The 24,383-nt window shown below is 45.6% G+C and overlaps 1 protein-coding gene across 1 annotated transcript in view; it reads left to right on the top strand.

The window, feature by feature from the left end:
- LOC132780010 (28 kDa heat- and acid-stable phosphoprotein) overlaps nt 1-24,383 on the top strand; it is a 28,386-nt gene that overhangs the window by 1,831 nt on the left and 2,172 nt on the right. Inside the window, exons 2-5 of the mRNA XM_060783536.2 lie at nt 13,885-13,976; nt 16,129-16,239; nt 19,831-19,952; nt 22,261-22,412. Coding sequence (XP_060639519.1) covers nt 13,885-13,976; nt 16,129-16,239; nt 19,831-19,952; nt 22,261-22,412 — 477 coding nt within the window. The remainder of the gene's footprint in view (nt 1-13,884; nt 13,977-16,128; nt 16,240-19,830; nt 19,953-22,260; nt 22,413-24,383) is intronic.

Here is a 24,383-nt window from a genome sequence, read left to right on the forward strand (position 1 = left end):
TTTTAAACAGAGGCTGGATGGCCATCTGTCAGGGGTGATTTGAATGCAATATTCCTGCTTCTTGGCAGAAGGGGGTTGGACTGGATGACCCAGGAGGTCTCTTCCAACTCTTTGATTCTAGGATTCTGTGTAGACAGGAGACGAGAATCATGCTAGCAAAAGGAAGCTCACTTCCTGCTTTTTTCTGATGACATTGTTTTACTGGTTGTACAGGTAAACTCTTTTTCAATCACGTGGTTTCACTTTATTCACAGTATAAACAGAAAAAGAGGAAATAAATGTCCATTTACCAGACAGGCAGGATCACTTTTGGAAAAAGATTCACCACATCCAACAGTGTCAGTGTAATTTTATTTCATGGGTAGGGCTTGTGCTCCAGACCCTTGCTCATTTTAGTCATGGAAGTAATAATCATCATCATGATCACAAATGTGACTTCTTAGCCGCTTTTCCCAAGCCTCAAGGTAGGAGAAAATGCAATAGAGAAAAGCAGAGAGCTGCTTTCAGCACATTGATCATCTATCTATATCTATCTACCTATATCACCTACGGATGTGAGAGCTGGACCTTAGGGAAGGCTGAGCGAAGGAAGATCGATGCTTTTGAGCTGTGGTGCTGGAGGAAAGTTCTGAGAGTGCCTTGGACTGCGAGAAGATCCAACCAGTCCATCCTCCAGGAAATAAAGCCCGACTGCTCACTGGAGGGAAAGATACTAGAGACAAAGTTGAAGTACTTTGGCCACATCATGAGGAGACAGGAAAGCCTAGAGAAGACAATTATGCTGGGGAAAGTGGAAGGCAAAAGAAAGAGGGGCCGACCAAGGGCAAGATGGATGGATGGCATCCTTGAAGTGACTGGACTGACCTTGAGGGAGCTGGGGGTGGTAACGGCCGACAGGGAGCTCTGGCGTGGGCTGGTCCATGAGGTCACGAAGAGTCGGAGACGACTGAACGAATGAACAACAACATATCTTTTTAAAAAAGAAGGCTTGTTTGATTATGTCAGTAAAAAAGGAAGAACAAGGAAGCAGCAGGGCGTCTGCATGGAGAAGGTGTGATATGCTGACGGGATATTATGATTATATTAGGCACATCTAATCACCTCTCAACAAAAGAATGCCCCAGGTACTGCCAGGCCATCCAATGCTAATCAAGGTGGTCAGTTGAATCATTCACACCTAGCTCCAGCAGACAAGAGTCCTTTCTCCCACCCTGGTCATGCCACAGATATACAAACCCATTTTCCTAGTTCCAACAGACCTCAATACCTCTGAGGATGCTTGCCATAGATGGAGGCGAAGCGTCAGGAGAGAATGCCTCTAGAATATGGCCATATAGCCCGAAAAAAACCTACAACAACCTATTATGATTATGTTTATTTATACCACGCTTTTTCTCTCCATATGGAGACTCAAAGCAGCTCACAATTAAAAGCACTATAATACAACTTAAAATATACAAATCTTAAAACAGTATTAAACATTGTTAATATTAAAAACAATCCAAGTTAATTTGTTGTTGAAGGCTTTCATGGCCCAATCACCAGGTTACTGTGAATTTTCCGGGCTGTATGGCCATGTTCCAGCAGCATTCTCTCCTGATGCCCACATCTGTGTCAGGCATTTATTTATTTATTTATTTATTTGGTTTACTTTTACCCCTCCCTTCTCACCCCGAAGAGGACTCAGGGCGGCTTACACATCCAAGGCACAATTCGATGCCCGTAACATACAACAACAATAAAACAGAATAACGCAAATTAGCAAACAACAACAATACATTACATCTAAACCCGCTAAAACCAATAAAATTTCATACAAACCGATACAAACCAATTCCTCCTTATTGCCGGTCAATGTTCGCTATCTCATAGTTCAGAATTTCCTTCCACATTTATCAGTCCACATTTATCAGTCCTGCCGGTCCTATTTGTCTGGTTGTCCTTCCTAGTTAGCAGATTGCCCGAAGGCCTGGTCCCACAACCACGTCTTTACCTTCCTCCTAAAGGACAGGAGTGATGTCGATGCCCTGATATCCACTGGGAGTGAGTTCCACAGGTGAGGGGCCACCACTGAGAAGGCCCTGCTCCTCGTCCCCACCAGCCTCGCTTGGGAAAGCGGTGGAGTCAAGAGCAGAGTCCCCTCAGATGATCTTAAATTCCGTGGTGGGACGTAGAGGGAGATACGTTCGGACAGATATGCTGGACCGTAACCGTACAGGGTTTTGTAGGTCAAAACCAGCACCTTGAATTGGGCTCGGAACTGAACCGGCAGCCAGTGGAGCTGGCACAGCAGAGGGGTGGTGTGCTCTCTGTATGTCGCCCCAGTGAGCAGCCTGGCTGCCGCTTGCTGGACCAGTTGAAGTTTCCGAACCTTCTTCAAGGGCAACCCCACGTAGAGCGCGTTGCAGTAGTCTATTCGGGATGTAACAAGAGCATGGACCACTGTGGCCAGATCAGACTTCCCAAGGAACGGGCGCAACTGGTGCACAAGTTTTAATTGTGCACCAGTGAGGTTGTGAGGTCTGTTGGAAACTAGGCAACTGGGGTTTATATATCTGTGGAATAATGTCCAAGATGGGAAAAAGAACTCTTGTCTGCCATAACAGAGCACTTGATGAACCAGCCTGGGCACAGCATATGATTTGAGAACACAGAAATTCTGGACCACTCTTAACGACCACCATTTTAGACTACACAGAGAAGCCATTGAAATCCATAAGCATGTGGACAATTTCAATAGAAAGGAGACGCGATTGTGACAATGGGGGGACAATGAGCAGGGTCTCCTCAGATGATCTTAGGGCCCTAGGTAGATCGTAGTGGGAGATACATTCGGACAAGTAAACTGGGATATATGGGATATATTGAGGAAGGTGATCAGATCATGATATAAATAAACATGTTTAAATAATGTAGCAGTAAGGCCTTCTCGTGGACCAACCTGGGGGGTGGTCCAAATTGGGGGAGGGCTGAAGCCCCTCAAGCCAGGCCCCCCACCCCCCGGCTACATGCCTGCTCCAAGAGAATTAGTATTCTGCCTTTTAAAAAGACTGACTCCAAGGATTCTACCTTGATTAGCATTTGATTGCCTGACAGTGCCTGGAGCAATCTTTTGTTGAGAGGTTGTTAGGTGTCCTTGTTTGTTTCCTCTCTGTTGTTGTGCTGTTCTAATTTTAGAGTTTTTTAATAACAAAAGTAATGTTTTTCTTATTGCTTTTGTTATTGATATACTGTGGGCTAGGCCTCATGTAAGCCGCACCGAGTCCCTTGGGGAGATGGTAGCGGGGTATAAATAAAGTATTATTATTACTATTATTATAAGTTCTTCCATAGGTAACTTCAGAGTTCAACTGAGATGTGGAGAAAGGGCAGAATTGACTTCTTGAGCCCTGCAAGCCCCTCATCTCCTCTCTTTCCTCTCCTCTCTACAACTGAAATCAAATTTCACTCCCTTGAGGACTTTTAACAATGGCATTTAAGGGGATTGAGCTCTTTCCACTCTCCTTGTAATTGTACGATTGAGTCACTTGTTTCGGTTAGTTGCATCAGACAAAGCAAAGGCATCAAAGAGAGAGCGTTAGGAAAAGTTTCATTTCTGCCAAAAGTGGTGAAGTTTTGGAACCGTGCCTGCCACGTGGGAAGCAGCAGAGCGCTTGCTTTACCCAAGCAGTCAAGCCTACGTTTTCCATATGTTACCTCACAAATCCCAAAATCTCTCTCCCTAGATGTGTGCTAAGCTTTTGTGGACATACCTGACCACAGGGCCTCTCTTCCACATCATTTATCCACACTTAATCGGATCCTAACTACCAGTAGTTATAAATTGGGATCATTTCTCGTGCACAGTTATCATTGGTGATCCTTGGTAATTGCAAGTGAATCGGAGCTGTCTCTTTAAGACTGTGTCGCCCAGGGCTGTTTAGGAAATGATCTTTGGGGTGTTGTAGGTTTTTTCGGGCTATATGGCCATGTTCTAGAGGCATTCTCTCCTGACGTTTCACCTGCATCTATGGCAAGCATCCTCAGAGGTAGTGAGGTCTGTTGGAACTAGGAAAAAGGGTTTATATATCTGTGGAATGACCAGGGTGGGACAAAGGACTCTTGTCTGCTGGAGCTAGGCGTGAATGTTTCAACTGACCACCTTGATTAGCATATGATGGCCTGGAAGTGCCTGGGCTATATGGCCATGTTCTAGAGGCATTCTCTCCTGACGTTTCACCTCCATCTATGGCAAGCATCCTCAGAGGTTGTGAGGTCTATTGGAACTAGGAAAAAGGGTTTATATATCTGTGGAATGACCAAGGTGGGACAAAGGAATCTTGTCTGCTGGAGCTAGGCGTGAATGTTTCAACTGACCACCTTGATTAGCATTTGATGGCCTGGCAGTGCCTGGGGCAATATTTTGTTGAGACACAGAGCCCAAACACTAATCGAGGAACATGAAAGGCACTGCAGACTACTTCAACCAGAGAAGTCAGCCATAGCAGAGTGCCTGATGAACCAACCTGGACATAGCATATTATTACTTGAGAACACAGAAATGCTGGACCACTCTCACTGCAACCACCATGTCAGACTACACAGCGAAGCCATTGAAATCCACATGAAGCATGCAGACAATTTCAACAGAAAGGAGGAAACCATGAAAATGAACAAAATCTGGCTGCCAGTATTAAAAAACTCTAAAATTACAAGAGCAAAACAACAGAGAGGAAACAATCTGGGACATCTAATCACCTCTCAACAAAGGATTGCCCTAGGCACTGCCAGGCCATCAAATGCTAATCAACGTGGTCAATTGAAACATTCACACCTAGCTCCAGCAGACGAGAGTCCTTTGTCCCACCCTGGTCATTCCACAGATATATAAACCCTTTTTCCTAGTTCCCTAGGCCTCACTACCTCTGAGGATGCTTGCCATAGATGCAGGCGAAACGTCAGGAAAGAATGCTTCTAGAATATGGCCATATAGCCCGAAAAAACCTACAACAGCCCAATGATTCTGGCCATGAAAGCCTTCAACAATACATTGAAATGATCTTTCTTTCTTTCTTTCTTTCTTTTTACTCTGCCTGTCTGTTTCCTTGCTTGTCCTCACTGTCATAAGTTTTCTTAATGTGTCATTTTGAGTGTAAGAAGCTCTCTGCTATGTGTGCGACCATTTTTTGGTGGGCTACATACAGGCACGGAACAACAGACTGGTTCAAGATTGGGAAAGGCGTACGGCAAGGCTGCATCCTCTCACCCAACCTTTTTAACTTGTATTCAGAACACATCATGCGATGTGCGGGGCTTGAGGAATGCAAAGCTGGGGTGGAAATGGCTGGAAGAAACATTAACAACCTCAGATATGCAGATGACACCACTCTGATGGCCGAAAGCGAGGAGGAGCTGAGGAGCCTTCTGATCAAGGTGAAAGAAGAAAGCGCAAAAGCCGGGTTGCAGCTAAACGTCAAAAAAACCAAGATTATGGCAACAAGAATGATTGACAACTGGAAAATAGAGGGAGAAAATGTGGAGGCCGTGACAGGGTTTGTATTTCTAGGTGCAAAGATGAGTGCAGATGCAGACTGTGGACAGGAACTCAGGAGATGCTTCCTTCTTGGGAGGAGAGCAACGTCCAGTCTCGATGAAATGGTAAAGAGTAGAGACATCAGACTGGCAACAAAGATGCATTGCCTAGTCCAAGCCATGGTCTTCCCTGTAGTCACCTACGGACGTGAGAGCTGGACCTTCGGGAAGGCTGAGCCAAGGAAGAGAGATGCTTTTGAGCTGTGGTGCTGGAGGAAAGTTCTGAGAGTGCCTTGGACTGCGAGAAGATCCAACCAGTCCATCCTCCAGGAAATAAAGCCCGACTGCTCACTGGAGGGAAGGAGACTAGAGACAAAGTTGAAGTCCTTTGGCCACATCATGAGGAGACAGCAAAGCCTGGAGAAGACAATGATGCTGGGGAAAGTGGAAGGCAAAAGGAAGAGGGGCCGACCAAGGGCAAGATGGATGGATGGCATCCTTGAAGGGACTGGACTGACCTTGAGGGAGCTGGGGATGGTGACGGCCGACAGGGAGCTCTGGCGTGGACTGGTCCATGAGGTCACGAAGAGTCGGAGACGACTGAATGAATGAACAACAACAACAACAACAACATACAGGCAATCCACAAGTTACAAACAAAGTAGGTTCTGTGTATCGTCGAAGGCTTTCATGGCCGAAATCGCTGGGTTGTTGTAAGAAATATGAAATTAGTCACATTTAACCTCCTGCAATCCACAGTCTACCACAGGGCGTGATCAAAATTATCTCCCCAGTGGGAATGTTGAGCTTTGTCAGTAACATTATACAAGTGCGAGCATGCATGCATGCTAGAAATAGGCATGACAGCTACAGCTAGTAAAATTTGGTGGGTAATTAATTCAATGAAAGCTACCAGAATGCTCTAGAGCAGGCATGGGGAAACTTCGGCCCTCCAGGTGTTTTGGACTACAACTCCCACAATTCCTAACAGCCGGTAGGCTGTTAGGAATTGTGGGAGTTGGAGTCAAAAACACCTGGAGGGCCGAAGTTTCCCCATGCCTGCTCTAGAGTGAATAGACTATGGCTTTAAAACAGAGTTTACCTGCACAACCAGTGCAATGTTTTAACAAGGAGACCCTAATGAATACGTGTTTTTAATTGACTTTGTTATGGTTGTATATTGTCTGATTGTTTTTGTGGTGTTGAAATTGGATTTTATGGTCTTGGTACCAACTGTACACCGCCCCAAGTTGCCTGCGGGCAGAGAGGGACAGTATATAAATATAGTAAATAATAAATAAACAATGTCACCAGAAGAGCCGTTCAGCAGTGGAACTCTCTGCCCCAGAGTGTGGTGGAGGCTCCTTCTTTGGAAGCTTTTAAGCAGAGGCTGGATGGCCATTTGTCAGGGGTGATTTGAATGCAATATTCCTGCTTCTTGGCAGAATGGGGTTGGACTGGATGGCCCAGGAGGTCTCTTCCAACTCTTTGATTCTATGATTCTATGAAAGCAGGAAGTGTGTTTATACTGAACTGGATCAGTAATCTAATTCAGTATAATACAGCATCCTATGATCTTTGACAGTCATACAGCCCTTGTACACAGGCAGGTATGTGATGGATTCAGTTGCTTAAAAATTTGGACATGGATTACATCTGAATTTTTGTAATAATCGTCCTCATTATCACGTCACTCTGGGGACCCAAGCTTACAAACAACTGTCCTGAAGTTCGCAGACGACACCAAATTGGGAGGGAGAGCCAATACTCCAGAGGACAGGAGCAGGATTCAAAACCATCTTGACAGATTAGAGAGATGATTGGCCAAAACTAACAAAATGAAGTTCAACAGTGACAAATGCAAGATACTCCACTTTGGCAGGAAAAACAAAATGCAAAGATACAGAATGGGGGATGCCTGGCTCAAGAGCAGGACGTGTGAAAAAGATCTTGGAGTCCTCGTGGACAGGAAGTTAAACATGAGCCAACAATGTGATGTGGCGGCAAAAAAAAACCAATGGGATTTTGGCCTGCATCAATAGGAGCCGAGTGTCTAGATCTAGGGAAGTCATGCTCCCCATGCTCTATTCCGCTTTGGTTAGACCACACCTGGAATATTGTGTCCAATTCTGGTCACCATAATTCAAGAGAGATATTGACAAGCTGGAATGTGTCCAGAGGAGGGTGACTAAAATGATCAAGGGTCTGGAGAACAAGCCCTATGAGGAGCGGCTTAAGGAGCTGGGCATGTTTAGCCTGAAGAAGAGAAGGTTGAGAGGAGAGATGATAGCCATGTACAAATATGTGAGAGGAAGCCACAGGGAGGAGGAGGGAGCAAGCTTGTTTTCTGCTTCCTTGGAGACTAGGACGCAATGGAACAATGGCTTCAAACTACAAGAGAGGAGATTCCATCTGAACACGAGGAAGAACTTCCTGACTGTGAGAGCCGTTCAGCAGTGGAACTCTCTGCCCCAGAGTGTGGTGGAGGCTCCTTCTTTGGAGGCTTTTAAGCAGAGGCTGGATGGCCATCTGTCAGGGGTGATTTGAATGTAATATTCCTGCTTCTTGGCAGAATGGGGTTGGACTGGATGGCCCATGAGGTCTCTTCCAACTCTTTGATTCTATGATTCTATGATTCTATGAAACTTTCAGTGAGTGATTCTTTCAGTGAGTGTGATTCAGCGTGTGAAAAAGATCTTGGAGTCCTTGTGGACACCAAGTTAAACAGGTACCAACAATGTGATGCGGCGGCAAAAACCAATCCAGATCAAACCCAACGTTAAAATGTCCGTTCACCTTTCCCCGACCTCAGCGCCACAAGTGGTTTTGGGTTGCAATTCCCATTATTCCTAATCAATGGACTGGATGGCCCATGAGGTCTCTTCCGATTCTATGATTTTCCTAGTTCCCAACAGACCTCACAACCTCTGAGGATGCTTGCCATAGATGTGGGCAAAACCTCAGGAGAGAATGCTTCTAGAACATGGACATATAGCCCAAAAACCTACAACAACCCAGTGATTCTGGCCATGAAAGCCTTCGACAATACATTCATGTTGTCTTTAATAAACATGCTCAACAATTGTGATTGTTGAATTTTTCTGAGTAGTAAGACGGTTGGTCGGTCCTGAAAATATATGCTGCCCAAAAGCCTCTATATGAACACGCTGGGGCTTCTAAAAATCCTGGATAATCCTCATTAGAAAGGGATTAAAAGAGAAGCTGTGAAATGGGCCCCGGAGAGAGGTTGAAGTTAATAGTCGAATGTTTGTGTTCATGAGCCCTTTCACAAGCATGTATTAATTAGAGTATTTACACCACTTTTAACCCACAAAAGCTCTCATAGGATACAAACCCTTCCCATCTACCTTCCCCAGCTTGAATATCATGCAAGTTTCAGATGAAATTTCCCATAATGTTGAACACTAGTCATACTTGTTTTGGCTGATGGGAGTTGTAGTTAAAAATGTCTGGAGGGTACCAGATAGGGGAAGAAGGCTATTTTAGGCACAAGAATGAAAGGCAAGACCAGAAAAAGGAGTTTGGCTGAATGGGAATTTTACTAGAACGTAACTTCTAACTTACTTGACTACTTGAAACAATAGTAAGTCAGTATCATAGTTTTATGTATGTCTTTATTGGTATTTATTTATTTATCGTGTCAGGGGCAACCAGACAATTGTATTACATTTCTAACAGAACAAAACAAACAGACAAAACACAAAATTTGCAAGCTTGGTAGTTGATCAAATGTCCTTTGAGCAGTATCTGGCCACTTGGAGTGCCTCTGGTGTTGCTACAAGAAGGTCCTCCATGGTGCATGTGGCAGGGCTCAGGGTGCATTGCAGCAGGTGGTCAGTGGTTTGCTCCTCTCCACACTCGCATGTTGTGGATTCCACTTTGTGGCCCCGTTTCTGAAGGTTGGCTCTGCATCTCGTGCTGCCAGAGCGCAGTCTGTTCAGCGCCTTCCAAGTCGCCCAGTCTTCTGTGTGCCCAGGGAGGAGTCTCTCATTTGGTATCAGTCATTGATTGAGGTTCTGGGTTTGAGCCTGCCACTTTTGGACTCTTGCTTGCTGAGGTGTTCCAGCGAGTGTCTCTGTAGATCTTAGAAAACTATTTCTTGATTTAAGTCATTGAGGTGCTGGCTGATACCCAAACAAAGGATGAGCTGGAGATGTCTCTGCCTTGGTCATTTCACTATTGGCTGCTACTTCCTGATGGATGTCAGTGGTGCAATACCAGCTAAGCAGTGTAATTTCTCCAGTGGTGTAGGGCGCAGACACCCCGTGATAATGCGGCATGTCTCATTAAGAGCCACATCCACTGTTTTAGTGTGGTGAGATGTATTCCACACTGGGCGTGCGTACTCAGCAACAGAGTAGCATAGCGCAAGGGCAGATGTCTTCACTGTGTCTGGTTGTGATCCCCAGGTTGTCTTCATAGACCTGTCAGCGGCTTATGATACTGTAAAACACTGCCTCCTCCTGAGAAAAATGTATAATATGACAAAGAATTACCACCTCACTCGCCTCATAGGAAACCTGCTACAAAACAGGAGCTTTTTTGTTGAGTTCCGGGGCCAGAGAAGCAGATGGCGGAAACAGAAGCACGGCCTGCCTCAGGGGAGCGTGCTTGCTCCATCCATGTTCAACATCTACACAAATGACCAGCCACTGCCAGAAGGGACAGAGAGCTTCATCTATGCTGATGATCGTGCCATCACCGCTCAAGCAAGGAGCTGTGAGATGGTAGAGCAGCAATCATAAATAGAGTACAATAATAAATGTAATGATAACAATTATAAAATAAAATAATAAATGTAATAATAACAATAAAGTAAAATAATAATAATAATAATAATAAATAGAGTAAAATAATAAATGTAATAAAATAATAGTAATGACAGAGCAAAATAATAAATCACCTTGACTCGAGTATAAGCCGAAGGGGGCTTTTTCAGCCTAAAACAAGGGTTTAACTAGGCTTATACTCAAGTATATACAGTATATCAGTGTTTCACAACCTTCCTAATGCCATGACCCCTTAATACAGATCCTCATGTTGCGGTGACCCCCAACCGTAACATTACTTTCATTGCTACTTCATAACTGCAATTCTTCTACTGTTATGAATCGTAATGTAAGTTTCTGATGTGTAGGATGTATTTATATTCATTGAACCAAATGTAGCACAAATAGCTGATACATCCAAATTTGAATAGTGGTGGGGTTGGGGACGACGACTAATTTTGTGATCTGGGAGTTGTAGCTGCTGGGATTTATAGTTCACCTGCAATCAAAGAGCATTCTGAACTCCACCAACAATGGAATTGAACCAAACTTGGCACACAGAACTTTCATGACCAACAGAAAGTACTGGAAGGGTCTGGTGGGCATTGACCTTGAATTTGGGAGTTGTAGTTCACCTACATCTAGAGAGCACTGTGGAATCAAACAAGGGTGGATCTGGACCAAACTTGGCACGAATACTCAATATGCTCAAATGTGATCACCGTTGGAGTTTAGGGAAAAGAGACTTGACATTTGGGAGTTGTAATTGCTGGGATTTATAGATCACCTACAATCAAAGAGCATTCTGAACCCCACCAATGATAGAATTGGGCCAAACTTCCCACACAGAACCCCCATGAGCAACAGAAAATACTGTGTTTTCTGATGGCCTTTGGCGACCCCTCTGACACCCTCTCGTGGCCCCCCCAGGGGTCCCGACCCCCAGGTTGAGAAACACTGCAGTGTATTAAGAGAAGAGGATACCACTGAGTGGAGGAGAGGGAGAAAGGCAGTGGGATGCTTGGTGAGCTTCTAGCAAAAGCAAAGGAGCATGACAGAGCTTGTCCCTCCTCAGTGGAGAAGCTGGCATGCTCTTTTGAGTCTGGCAGCCTGGCTGATTGCTTTCATGAACATGGAGTGAGTTGGACTGCAGCTGTTTCTGCACCACACCCAGACTGGACGGCTTCCAGAGGGAGACTGCCAGCATTGCTTTACCGCATGCTGGCTTTGCCTTGGGAGGCAGGGTGTTGGGTTCTGCTTCCCTGGATGTGCTGAAAAACAAGAGAGAAAGGAGCCAGGTCTACCCATGAAAGAGGAAGATACTCCTTCCCAAAGATGTAGCAGGTCACCTCCAGATTGGACTACTGTAATGCACTCTACGTGGGGCTGCCCTTGAAGACGTCCTGGAAATTCCAATTGGTACAACGGGCAAGATTACTAACTGGTGCGACTTATAGGGAGCTGTCTACCCCCCTGTTTAAGGAGCTACACTGGCTGCCATTCATTTTCCGGTCCCAATTCAAGGTGCAGGTTCTTACCAACAAAGCCCTGAACCGTTTGGGACCCACCTACCTGCGTGACCGCATTTCCGTTTACAAAGTGATGGTACTTACCTTTAAGGCCTTGCATGGTCTGGGGTCGATGTACCTGAGGAATCGCCTCACCTCCTACCAACCCCAGAAATCCCCCCGTTCTGAGGACCAAGATTTGTTGGAAATTCCCAGTGTCAAGACCTTGTGTCTTACAGCAACCAGACGCAGAGCCTTTACAGCAGTGGCACCATCACTCTGGAATACTCTGCCACCTGAAGTCCGTGCCTTGCGAGACTTATCAGCTTTCCGCAGGGCATGGGAGACATACCTGTTTCGACAGGCCTTTGACTTTTAATATTGCTGTTTTTAAATTGTTTTTGAATTGTGTTAGATTTTAGCCTGTTCTTGTAAGCTGCTTCGAGCCCCAGGGGAGTGGCGGCATATAAGTTGGAATAATAAATAAATAAATAAATAAATAAATAAATAAATAAATAAAACCCGCACGGTCTCTTCGTTCATCTGGAGAGGCCCTACTCTCACTCCCGCCTCCCTCGCAGGCGCGATTAGTGGGGATGAGTTAGAGGACCTTCTCGGTGGTGGCCCCTCGACTCTGGAACTCACTCCCCAAGGACATCAGGCATGCCCTAACTCTGGCAGTCTTTAGGAGGAGCTTCAGGGGACCATCAGTTGGCCCAATCCCTTTACCTACATGACTCCACCATTGCCCAAGGCAGACTTGTTGGGTAGCTTTTTGGAAAGGATTACATTCTAAGTCCCAGAAATAAAAGCTTTAGCAAACCAGAAATGAGAAGTGATTCACTCTCAACCCTTTTGAATCTTACTTACTTAGGCGATCCCTCATATTCTGAGGGTGATGGTCCTCCAAGTGTAGTGTCCTGGCAGTGGGTCCGTAGGTGTCTGCGGAGCCCAATTCTTGACCTACATCTTCTCCCACAGTAAGGGCATTGGTTTCCAGATGGAAGGCGGTCCCAGTCGGGGTTGTTTTGATGCGCCTTCCTCCTGGCACGTTTCTCTCTTTCGCCCTCCATTCGTGCCTCTTCAAATTCAGCAGCACTGCTGGTCACAGCTGACCTTCAGCTGGAGTGGTCAAGGGTCAGGGCTTCTCAGTTCTCAGTGACTATGCCAGTGTTTTTAAGGTTGGCTTTAAGCTCATCTTTAAATCTCTTCTCCTGTCCTCCCACATTCCATTTTCTGCTCTTGTATTCAGAGTAGAGCAAGGGAAGTCATGCTCCCCATGCTCTATTCCGCCTTGGTTAGACCACACCTGGAATATTGTGTCCAATTCTGGGCACCACAATTCAAGAGAGATATTGACTCTAAGCTGGAATGTGTCCAGAGGAGGGCGACTAAAATGATCAAGGGTCTGGAGAACAAGCCCTATGAGGAGCGGCTTAAAGAGCTGGGCATGTTTAGCCTGAAGAAGAGAAGGCTGAGAGGAGATATGATAGCCATGTATAAATATGTGAAAGGAAGCCACAGGGAGGAGGAGGGAGCAAGCTTCCTTTCTGCTTCCCTGGAGACTAGGACGCAGAACAATGGCTTCAAACTACAAGAGAGGAGATTCCATCTTTACATGAGGAAGAACTTCCTGACTGTGAGAGCCGTTCAGCAGTGGAACTCTCTGCCCCGGAGTGTGGTGGAGGCTTTTTCTTTGGAAGCTTTTAAACAGGGGCTGGATGGCCATCTGTCAGGGGTGATTTGATTGCAATATTCCTGCTTCTTGGCAGAATGGGGTTGGAGTGGATGGCCCACCAGGTCTCTTCCAACTCTTTGATTCTAGCATTCTATGAACTGCTTTGGGAGATGGTGGTTAGGCATCTGGACAACGTGGCCGGTCCAGCAGAGCTGATGGCAGAGGACCATCGCTTCAGTGCTGGTGGTCTTTGTTCCTTCCAGGATGCTGGCATTTCCCCACCTGTCTTCCCAAGAGATTTGCAGGATTTTTTGGAGGCAACGCTGATGGAATCATTCTAGGAGTTATGGCTTACCTGGATTCTCATAGCCCACTTTTGTTGTTTCTGTCATTTCAGGTAGGAAAGGGGGCCACAAAGGCCGAGCACGGCAATACACAAGCCCAGAGGAGATCGATGCCCAACTCCAAGCAGAGAAACAGAAGGCCAAGGTAAGTGTCATCCAAAGTGGTCTTAACAGTCATGAGGGACAATGAGCCTAGCATTCCAACCTCCAGAGGATAGCAAGTGACCCATCCTGGGATAGTGGAGAAGGCTAAGTAGGCCTTCTTTCAGAGGCTGTTCCAGCCTTTACTTTATTCTCCACACATGAGCATAACATTATCATTGATAATGGCCTCACCGAGGTGTTTTTTTTTTTTTTATCGTGTCAGGGGCAACCAGACCATTGTATTACATTTCTAACAGAACAAAACAAACAGACAAAAAACACAAAGTTTGCAAGCTTCGTAGTTGATTAAATGTCCTTTGAGCAGTATCTGGCCCCTTGGAGTGCCTCTGGTGTTGCCACAAGGAGGTCCTCCATGGTGCATGTGGCAGGGCTCAGGGTGCATTGCAGCAGGTGGTCAGTGGTTTGCTCTTCTCCGCACTCGCATGTCGAGGATTCCACTTTGTGGCCCCATTTCTTGAGGTTGGCTCTGCATCTCGTGGTGCCAGAGCGCAGTCTGTTCAGCGCCTTCCAAGTCGCCCAGTCCTCTGTGTGCCCAGGGGGGAGTCTCTCATTTGGTATCACCCACAGATTGAGGTTCTGCGTTTGAGCCTGCCACCTTTGGACTCTCGTTTGCTGGGGTGTTCCAGCAAGTGTCTCTGTAGACCTTAGAAAGGTATTTCTTGATTTAAGTCGTTGATGTGCTGGCTGATACCCAAACAAGGGATGAACTGGAGATGTCTCTGCCTTGGTCCTTTCACTATTGGCTGCTACTTCCCAGCGGATGTCAGGTGTTGCAATACCGGCTAAGCAGTGTAATTCCTCCAGTGGTGTAGGGCGCAGACACCCCGTGATAATGCGGCATGTCTCATTAAGAGCCACTTCCACTGTTTTAGCGTGGTGAGATGTGTTCCACACTGGGCATGCGTACTCAGCAGCAGAGTAGCACAGCACAAGGGCAGATGTCTTCACTGTGTCTGGTTGTGATCCCCAGGTTGTGCCAGTCAGCTTTCGTATGATATTGTTTCTAGCACCCACTTTTTGCTTGATGTTCAGGCAGTGCTTCTTGTAGGTCAGAGCACAGTCCAGAGTGACTCCCAGGTATTTGGGTGCGCTGCAATGCTCCAGTGGGATTCCTTCCCAGGTAATAATCCTCAGAGCTTGGGATGCTTGTCTGTTCTTAAGGTGACAGATGGCACATGTCTGTGTTTTAGATGGATTAGGGATCAGATGGTTTTCCCTGTAATAGGCAGTAAGAGCACCTAGAGCTTCGGAGAGCTTCTGTTCTACCATCTCAAAGCTCCCTGCTTGAGCAGTGATGGCATGATCATCAGCATAGATGAAGCTCTCTGGCAGTGGCTGGTCATTTGTGTAAATGTTGAACATGGATGGAGCAAGCATGCTCCCCTGAGGCAGGCCGTTCTTCTGTTTCCGCCATCTGCTTCTCTGGCCCTGGAACTCAACAAAAAAGCTCCTGTTTTGTAACAGGTTTCCTATGAGGCGGGTGAGGTGGTCGTCCTTTGTGATATTAGACATTTTTCTCAGGAGGAGGCGGTGGTTCACGGTATCATAAGTCGCTGACAGGTCTATGAAGACAGCTCCTATGATCTGCTGCCTTTCAAAGCCATCTTCTATGTGCTGAGTCAGGTTCAGCACTTGCGATGTGCAGCTTTTGCCTTTCCTGAAGCCAGCTTGCTGTGGGATCAGACAGGGGTCTATTTTTTCCGTAATTCTATGCAAAATAAGTCTTTCCAGAACTTTGTAGAGGTGTAATAGGTTTATTTATAACCTGCCCTGTCTCCCCGAGGGGGCTCAGGGCTACCTTCTCTTCTCCCAGCTCAACATCCCCGAGGAGGAAAAGAGAAGAAAAGAAAGAAGGGAGGAAGAGAAGGATGGAAGGAAGGGAGGGTGGGAGGGAGGGAAGGAGAGAGCGAGAAAGAGAAGGAAGGAGGGAGGAAAGAGGAAAGGAAGGAAGGAAGGACGAAAGACTGGAAGAGAAGGAAGGGAAGGAGGGAGGGGAGGAAAGAAGGAAAGGATGGTGAGAGAGAAGAGGGCCTGAGGAAAGAGCCCAAGGGGCCGCCTCCAGCCCCCAGGCCTGTGTTTACCCATACCTGCTCTGTACTGTCTTCATGTTGATAGCCATCCTTCTATCACAGGAGGAAGAGGAGGAAGAGGAAGGAGGTGACGGGGCAACAGGTGAACCCAAGAAGAAGGAGAAATCGCTAGATTCAGATGAAAGCGAGGAGGAGGAAGATGAAGACTACCAGGTACCAAAAAGGTTTTCCTTCTATTCCATGAATATTCAGAACACAGGCTGCTTACCTTGGATTACTCTATTCAGAGGCTGACTCTCATGATGTTTTCTTTCTTTTTAAAATCATTTTAATACTGTAATGTTCTTGGCAGATTTGTGTATTTTTCTCTATTGATTTACACCACTGTAAAATTTGGGATCTGAGCAGTGCATTCTCTCTCTCTCCACACATGCACACACATTTTATACTGCAGGGGTAGTAGCTGTCAGTCTGAGGTAAACCTCAGTGGGAGAAAAGTCTTTGTCTGTCAGAAGGCCTCACAGCGTGAGATAGGCCTTAGTCTGTGAGAGAAGCCTCTATGTGAGGTAAGCCTTAGTCTATGAGAAGGCCAAGAGTGAGAAACTTTGGTGAGAGAAACCTCAGGGTGAAGGCCTCATGTGTAAAGCTGTGTGTAAAGTTCCTGCGTGAAGCTCCTGTGTAAGTTTGCTGCGAGAGGAAGCTTTGTGTGAGCGAAGCTGTTTATCTGGATGAGAAACAAGCCCAGCACGGAAGCAACGAAGGAAGTATAAACCTTGTTCTTGTAAATAGTGCAACCATATTATATTTTATTACAAAGAAGGAAGAGATGTGTTTTTGTTCTTTTGGTCACTTTGGGCTACTGGTGCTGGGTCACGCTACTGCTAACAAGTTACTCTGCTGTAGAGTTATGGGGAGGGTCTTTTGTGAATAAGCCCACTTGCCCAACAAAGGATATATGGTTTGAACCAGGGGTCCTCAAACTTTTTAAACAGAGAGCCAGGTCACAGTCCCCCAAACTGTTGCAGGGCCAGATTATATATATATATATATATATATTTAAAAATGAATGAATTCCTGTGCACACTACACTCCACAGGGCGAACAAATTGAAATTGAATCCAGACAAGACAGAGGTACTCCTGGTCAGTCGCAAGGCCGAACAGGGCATAGGGTTACAGCCTGTGTTGGATGGGGTCGCACTCCCCCTGAAGACGCAGGTTCGCAGCTTGGGAGCGACTCTGGACTCATCGCTGAGCCTAGATCCCCAGGTTTCGGCGGTGGTCAGGGGAGCTTTTGCATAATTAAAACTTGGGAAGTCTGACTTGGCCACGGTGGTCCACGCTGTGGTTACATCCCGTCTAGACTACTGCAACGCTCTCTACGTGGGCTTGCCCTTGAAGACTGCTCGGAAGCTTCAAATGGTCCAGCACTCGGCAGCCAGGTTGCTAACATGAGCGGCACTCAGGGAGCATACCACTCCTCTGTTGCGCCAGCTCCACTGGCTGCCAATCTGCTACCGGGCACAATTCAGAGTGCTGGCGTTAGCCCATAAAGCCCTAAACGGTTCCGGCCCTACTTACCTCTCCGAACGCATCTCCACCTACGAACCGACTAGGACATTAAGATCGTCTGGGGAGGCCCTGCTCTCGATCCCGCCTGCATCACAGGCGTGGTTGGCAGGGACGAGGGACAGGGCCTTCTCGGTGGTGGCCCCTCGGCTGTGGAATGCCCTACCTGTAGACATCAGACGGGCCCCTTCGTTGTTGGCGTTCCGGAGGTTCTTCGAACAAGCGTTTGGCTAAACAGTGCAATTGAATATAGGAATACGGTGCAATGGAACATAGGAACATGAAACAAAGGATTATGAGAATGGATTCTGATTTGTTGTTGAGGCGTTATGATAATGATTGTTTATTGATATTGATTGTTACGTATAATGTGTTTTGATTTCTTATGATACTGTCTTGATAATTTGTACTATGTAAACCGCTTTGAGTCGCCTAAGGGCTGAGAAAAGCGGTATAGAAATAAAGTAAATAAATAAATAATAATAAATAAATAATATAATACTACTAATAATACAATATTATAATTATATATATGATATTACATGTAATATTACTAATATTACAATATAATGGTACAGTAAATATAGTAATATATAATACTGATATTGTAGTATGCTAGTAATATAATACATTGTATTGTATTGTATTGTATATTGTATTGGGCATCCCAAGCCCCCTTCCCTCTCTCCTGAGGAATCTGACCAAGGACCAAGGAGCAACAGTCAGAACTGACCACGGAACAGGAGACTGGTTCAAGATTGGGAAAGGCGTCCGGCAAGGCTGCATCCTCTCCCCCAACCTCTTTAACGTGTATGCAGAACACATCATGCGAGGGTGTGCGGGGCTGGATGAATGCAAAGCTGGGGTGAAAATTGCTGGAAGAAACATTCACAACCTCAGATATGCAGATGACACCACTCTGATGGCCGAAAGCGAGGAGGAGCTGAGGAGCCTTCTAATCAAGGTGAAAGAAGAAAGCGCAAAAGCCGGGTTGCAGCTAAACGTCAAAAAAACCAAGATTATGGCAACAAGAATGATTGACAACTGGGAAATAGAGGGAGAAACCGTGGAGGCCGTGACAGACTTTGGATTTCTAGGTGCAAAGATTACTGCAGATGCAGACTGTGGCCAGGAAATCAGGAGACGCTTACTTCTTGGGAGGAGAGCAATGTCCAATCTCGATAAAATAATGAAGAGTAGAGACATCAGACTGGCAACCAAGGTCCATTGCCTAGTCCAAGCCATGGTATTCCCTGTAGTAACCTACGGATGTGAGAGCTGGACCTGAGGGAAGGCTGAGCGAAGGAAGATCGATGCTTTTGAGCTGTGTGTTGGAGGAAAGTTCTGAGAGTGCCTTGGACTGCGAGAAGATCCAACCAGTCCATCCTCCAGGAAATAAAGCCCGACTGCTCACTGGAGGGAAAGATACTAGAGACAAAGTTGAAGTCCTTTGGCCACATCATGAGGAGACAGCAGAGCCTAGAGAAGGGAATGATGCTGGGGAAAGTGGAAGGCAAAAGGAAGAGGGGCCGACCAAGGGCAAGATGGATGGATGGCATCCTTGAAGTGACTGGACTGACCTTGAGGGAGCTGGGGGTGGTAACGGCCGACAGGGAGCTCTGGCGTAGGCTGGTCCATGAGGTCACGAAGAGTCGGAGACAACTGAACGAATGAACAACAACAACATGTATATTTATCTAGTAAGCCACTCTGAGTCCCCTTCCGGGTGAGAGGGGCGGCATATTAATGTCGTAAATAAATAAGTACAATAATTAAAATTAAGAACAATTTTAACAAATATAAACATATTAGTAGTTTAATGGAAAGTGTGGACCTGCTTTTTTGGCTGATGAGATAGGGCTGTTGTTGTTGTTGTTGTGCGCTTTCAAGTCATTTCAGACTTAGGTTGACCCTGAACGAGGGCCGGGTAAATGACATTGGAGGGCCGTATCTGGCCCCCAGGCCTTAGTTTGAGGACCCCTGTTATACTGGGTAATAGGGAAGGTTATCTTGGAACTTAGACTTTTCTCCATCTAAGCTGCTTTTGAACATGGTGTGGGTTTTATTTTTGCATCCATCTTAGATCCTGATATTCTTCTGCTACGAACCCAACTGGGTCTTGTAGGGCAAGGTCTTTCTAGCATGGGGATGTCTTCAATTTTGCTCAAACTGCCTTCTGCAGATCATGACAGTCATCACTAACGCGTTGCCCCCTGTTTGGCTTCTCCCATTTTAGCCAAAGCACAAAGGAGTGGAAGGCATGATCGACATAGAGAATCCCAATCGTGTTGCACAGACGGCCAAAAAAGTCACTCAGATAGACATGGAGAGCCCCAGAGAATTGTCGCGAAGAGAGCGGTAAGAGGCTTCTGTCGTTCTTGTCTGGTGGTTCGCAAACGGTGTCCTGTGGGGTGCTTTGGGGTGGCCGGCCAAATCACCACAAGTGGTTTGCATGTTTTCCAGAGATGCAAGAGACAGTTCTGGCCCCGCAGTGCAGATTTGGGCTGTCTTGCTATGCAATTCCCTTGTGGAGTGCCTCATACTAACCACGGAGACCTTTTTCAGCCAATGGTCCTTGGGGCTGGAGATCGCATTCTTGAGTGCATGTCAAATGTGACACCCCTGAGCTGTGGCTTCTTCCCACTCACATCAAATAAGCCCTCTTTTTCTAAGCAAAGCCTTGCCGAAACAAGATTATATATTGCCATTTAGCCCCGCGCTGGCCCTGTTTCACACAGCGATGAAGCATATGCCTCAAGGAAGCACCGGGATTGTGGGGCAGCTGGCTGAGTGTCAGCTGCATTAAGATCACTCTGACCAAAAGGTCATGAGTTCGAAGCCAGCTCGGATTGGAGTGGGTTTCCAACCAATTGTGTGTAGCCTGTTGTCGACCTTTGCAACTCGAAAGACAGTTGCATCTGTCAAGTAGGAAAATAAGGTACCACCTTAAAAAAGTGTGGGGATGCTAAATTAACTGATTTATGAGGCCATAAAGAAGACTCCGGTAAAGCATTCCAGCGGGGAAGCATGCGGGGAATGCGGAAGTGCTTCATCAGCCTCGCAGATGGACGATGAAAGCGACAGCCTCTGTGAAATAGCCTCTGTGTATGTCTGTATATGTTTGTATGTCAAAAATTGGCATTGAATGTTTGCCATATATGTGTACATTATAATCCGCCCTGAGTCCCCTGCGGGGTGAGAAGGGCGGAATATAAAAGCTGTAAATAAATAAATAAGAAAGCCCACAATCAAGGCTTGAAAGTCAGCAAACAGTTCCCTGATTTTGCTCAAGTCTCAATTCCCCATCATCTGAGGAAATAAATACTTCTCTAACTATACAGACATCTATAAATACTGTGTCAATACACAAATGTCCTATTGCTATAATCTTCAGCAAAAAATACCAATTGGAATAATGAGGAAAATACCAAACTAACTCGTATAGTACACAAGCATGGGAAACAAACACAAAGGGACTATTTACAACAGTGTAACAAACATAATATTCAGGTATTGTCGAAGGCTTTCATGGCCGGAATCACTGGGTTGTTGTAGGTTTTTTCAGGCTGTATGGCCATGGTCTAGAGGCATTCTCTCCTGACGTTTTGCCTGCATCTATGGCAAGCATCCTCAGAGGTAGCGAGGTCTGTTGGAACTAGGAAGAAGGGTGGAATGACCGGGGTGGGACAAAGGACTCTTGTCTGTTGGAGCTAGGTGTGAATGTTTCAACTGACCACCTTGATTAGCATTTGATGGCCTGGCAGTGCCTGGAGCAATCTTTTGTTGAGAGGTGATTAGATGTCCTTGTTTGTTTCCTCTCTGCTGTTTTGCTGTTGTAATTTTAGAGTTTTTTTTAATCCTGGGAGCCAGATTTTGTTCATTTTCATGGCTTCCTCCTTTCTGTTGAAATTGTCCACATGCTTGTGTATTTCAATGGTTTGTCTGTGTAGTCTGACATGGTGGTTGTGAGAGTGGTCCAGCATTTCTGTGTTCTCAAACATTCACACCTAGCTCCAGCAGACAAAAGTCCTTTGCCCCACCCTGGTCATTCCACAGATATATAAACCCTTTTTCCAAGTTCCAACAGACCTCACAACCTCTGAGGATGCTTGCCACAGATGCAGGCGAAACGTCAGGAGAGAATGCCTCTAGGCCATGGCCATACAGCCCGAAAAAACCTACAACAACCCAGTGATTCCGGCCATGAAAGCCTTTGACAATACACGGAGATCTTTTTCTTCTGGAGCTAGGTGTGAATGTTTCAACTGACCACCTTGATTAGCATTTGATGGCCTGGCAGTGCCTGGGGCAATCTTTTGTCGAGAGGTGATTAGATGTTTGTTTCCTCTCTGTTGTTGTGCTGTTGTAATTTTAGAGTTTTTTTAATACTGGCAGCCAGATTTTGTTCATTTTCATGAAGCAATTGAAATCCACAAGAAGCATGTGGACAATTTCAACAGAAAGGAGGAAACCATGGCCCTATTTTAGTTCTTGTAGACCACCGTTGGTCCACGGACCACAGGTTGGGAACCACTGGTGTATGCGCATATGAAACGTGGAAAATAAAAGGCCATTGGTGCTTGTATATGGCCCAAAAACCCAAACCCCACACCCACAAAATTGCAAGGTATTTTTCCCCCTTCACTGATTTGCTTTCACCAAACAGGGAAGAAATTGAAAAACAGAAAGCGAAAGAGCGATACATGAAGATGCACCTCGCTGGCAAAACGGAACAGGCCAAGGCCGATCTCGCCCGATTAGCTATCATCCGGAAACAGAGGGAAGAGGCAGCGAAAAAGAAAGAGGAGGAGAGGAAAGGTAAGGCGCTCCGACTCCAATGCCTGGCTTGATCGGAACGGGTGGGTGGCCTTGGTCTGATGTTTGAGCCTCTTTGGAACGAGAGCATCTCCCTTACAATATACAAAATAATTAGGTTCTTGTGGGTTTTTTCAGACAAAAATAGGACAATGGGTTTATATATCTGTGGAATGGCTGGGGTGGGGCAAAGAGCTCTTCTCTGCTAGAGCTAGGTGTGAATGTTTCAACTGACCACCTTCATTAGCATTTGGAGGCCTGCCTGAGCCTGGGAAAATCTTTTGTTGAGAGGTGTTAAGATGTGCTTGCTATAGATGCAGGCGAAACGTCAGGAGAAAATGCCTCTAGAACATGGCCCTATAGCCCGAAAAAAACTCACAAGAACCTAGTGATTCCAGCCATGAAAGCCTTCGACAATACAAAATAATTGTTTGAAATTTTAATCCTTGAATCTGGCCCTGCTTATGGTGATCATTTTAATGTCGTCATGTTTTGATTTTATATTGCTGTGTCTTTTATATAAATTGGTTTTGTATTTTAGGTTATTTTACATTTTGATTTTCTGTTGTGTTTTTATGTTATACTAGCTGTCCCCTACCACGCGTTGCTGTGGCCCAGTCTGTGTATATGTGTTTGTGTGTGTATATATGTGTGTGTGTGTGTTTATATGTGTACATGCATATTGTGTATATGTGTGTGCTTGCTTGTCTATATGCATATTTGTGTGTGTATATGTGTATGTATATGTGTATATATATGTGTGTGTACATGCATGTGCGCATATGTATATGTGTAAATATATATTTGTGTGTGCATGTGTATATATGTCTGTATGTATATGTATGTGAGGGAGCCCCTGGTGGTGCAGTGGGTTAAAGCACTGAGCTGCTGAGCTTGTTGATCGAAAGGTCGCAGGTTCGATTCCGGGGAGCGGCGTGAGCTTCCGCTGTCAGCCCTAGCTTCTGCCAACCTAGCAGTTCGAAAACATGCAAATGTGAGTAGATCAATAGGTACCGCTACGGTGGGAAGGTAACGGCGCTCCATGCAGTCATGCCGGCCACATGACCTTGGAGGTGTCTACGGACAACGCTGGCTCTTCGGCTTAGAAATGGAGATGAGCACCACACCCCAGAGTCAGACATGACTGGACTTAATGTCAGGGGACTACCTTTACCTTACCTATATGTATGTGTGTGTTTGTGCATATATCTCTATATCTATATATCTATATATCTATATATCTATATATCTATATATCTATATATATATATATATATATATATATATATATATATGAGAATGTGTGCATGTGTATATGTATATATGGTGTATTTTTTGGGTTTTTACGTCTGCTCCGCTGAAGTTTTGTGTGTGTGTGTTTTTTAGGGGTGATGGACACTCGTTACACTGTTACACTCGTGACACCAAATTTGGTGTCAATTTGTCCAGTGGCTTTTGAGTTACGTTAATCCCACAAACAAACATTACATTTTTGGGTTGTTGTAGGTTTTTTCAGGCTATATGGCCATGTTCTAGAGGCATTTTCTCCTGACGTTTCGCCTGCATCTCTGGCAAGCATCCTCAGAGCTAGTGAGGTCTGTTGGACGTAGGAAAAAGGGTTTATATATCTGTGGAATGACCAGGGTGGGACAAAGGACTCTTGTCTGCTGGAGCTAGGTGTGAATGTTTCCACTGACCACCTTGATTAGCATTTGATGGCCTGGCAGAGCCTGGAGCAATCTTTTTATTATTATTATTGTTTAAATATTTTTAATATTTTAATGTATTGTTGTTTGTTTTATTATAATGACACAGTATGGTGTTTGTGAGGCTTTCCTGAGCCCCCCCCCCCCCCCCCCCTCAGAAGGGCGGGGTATAAATATAGGAAATGAATAAAACAATAAATAAATTTCCTGGCTAGGCCGCTGTCCGTAATGCAGCCGCTTTCAACTCCGTTCTCCTTCTCTATCCTGG

This window comes from Anolis sagrei, chromosome Y (assembly GCF_037176765.1).
Source record: "Anolis sagrei isolate rAnoSag1 chromosome Y, rAnoSag1.mat, whole genome shotgun sequence".
Classification (NCBI taxonomy): domain Eukaryota; kingdom Metazoa; phylum Chordata; class Lepidosauria; order Squamata; family Dactyloidae; genus Anolis; species Anolis sagrei.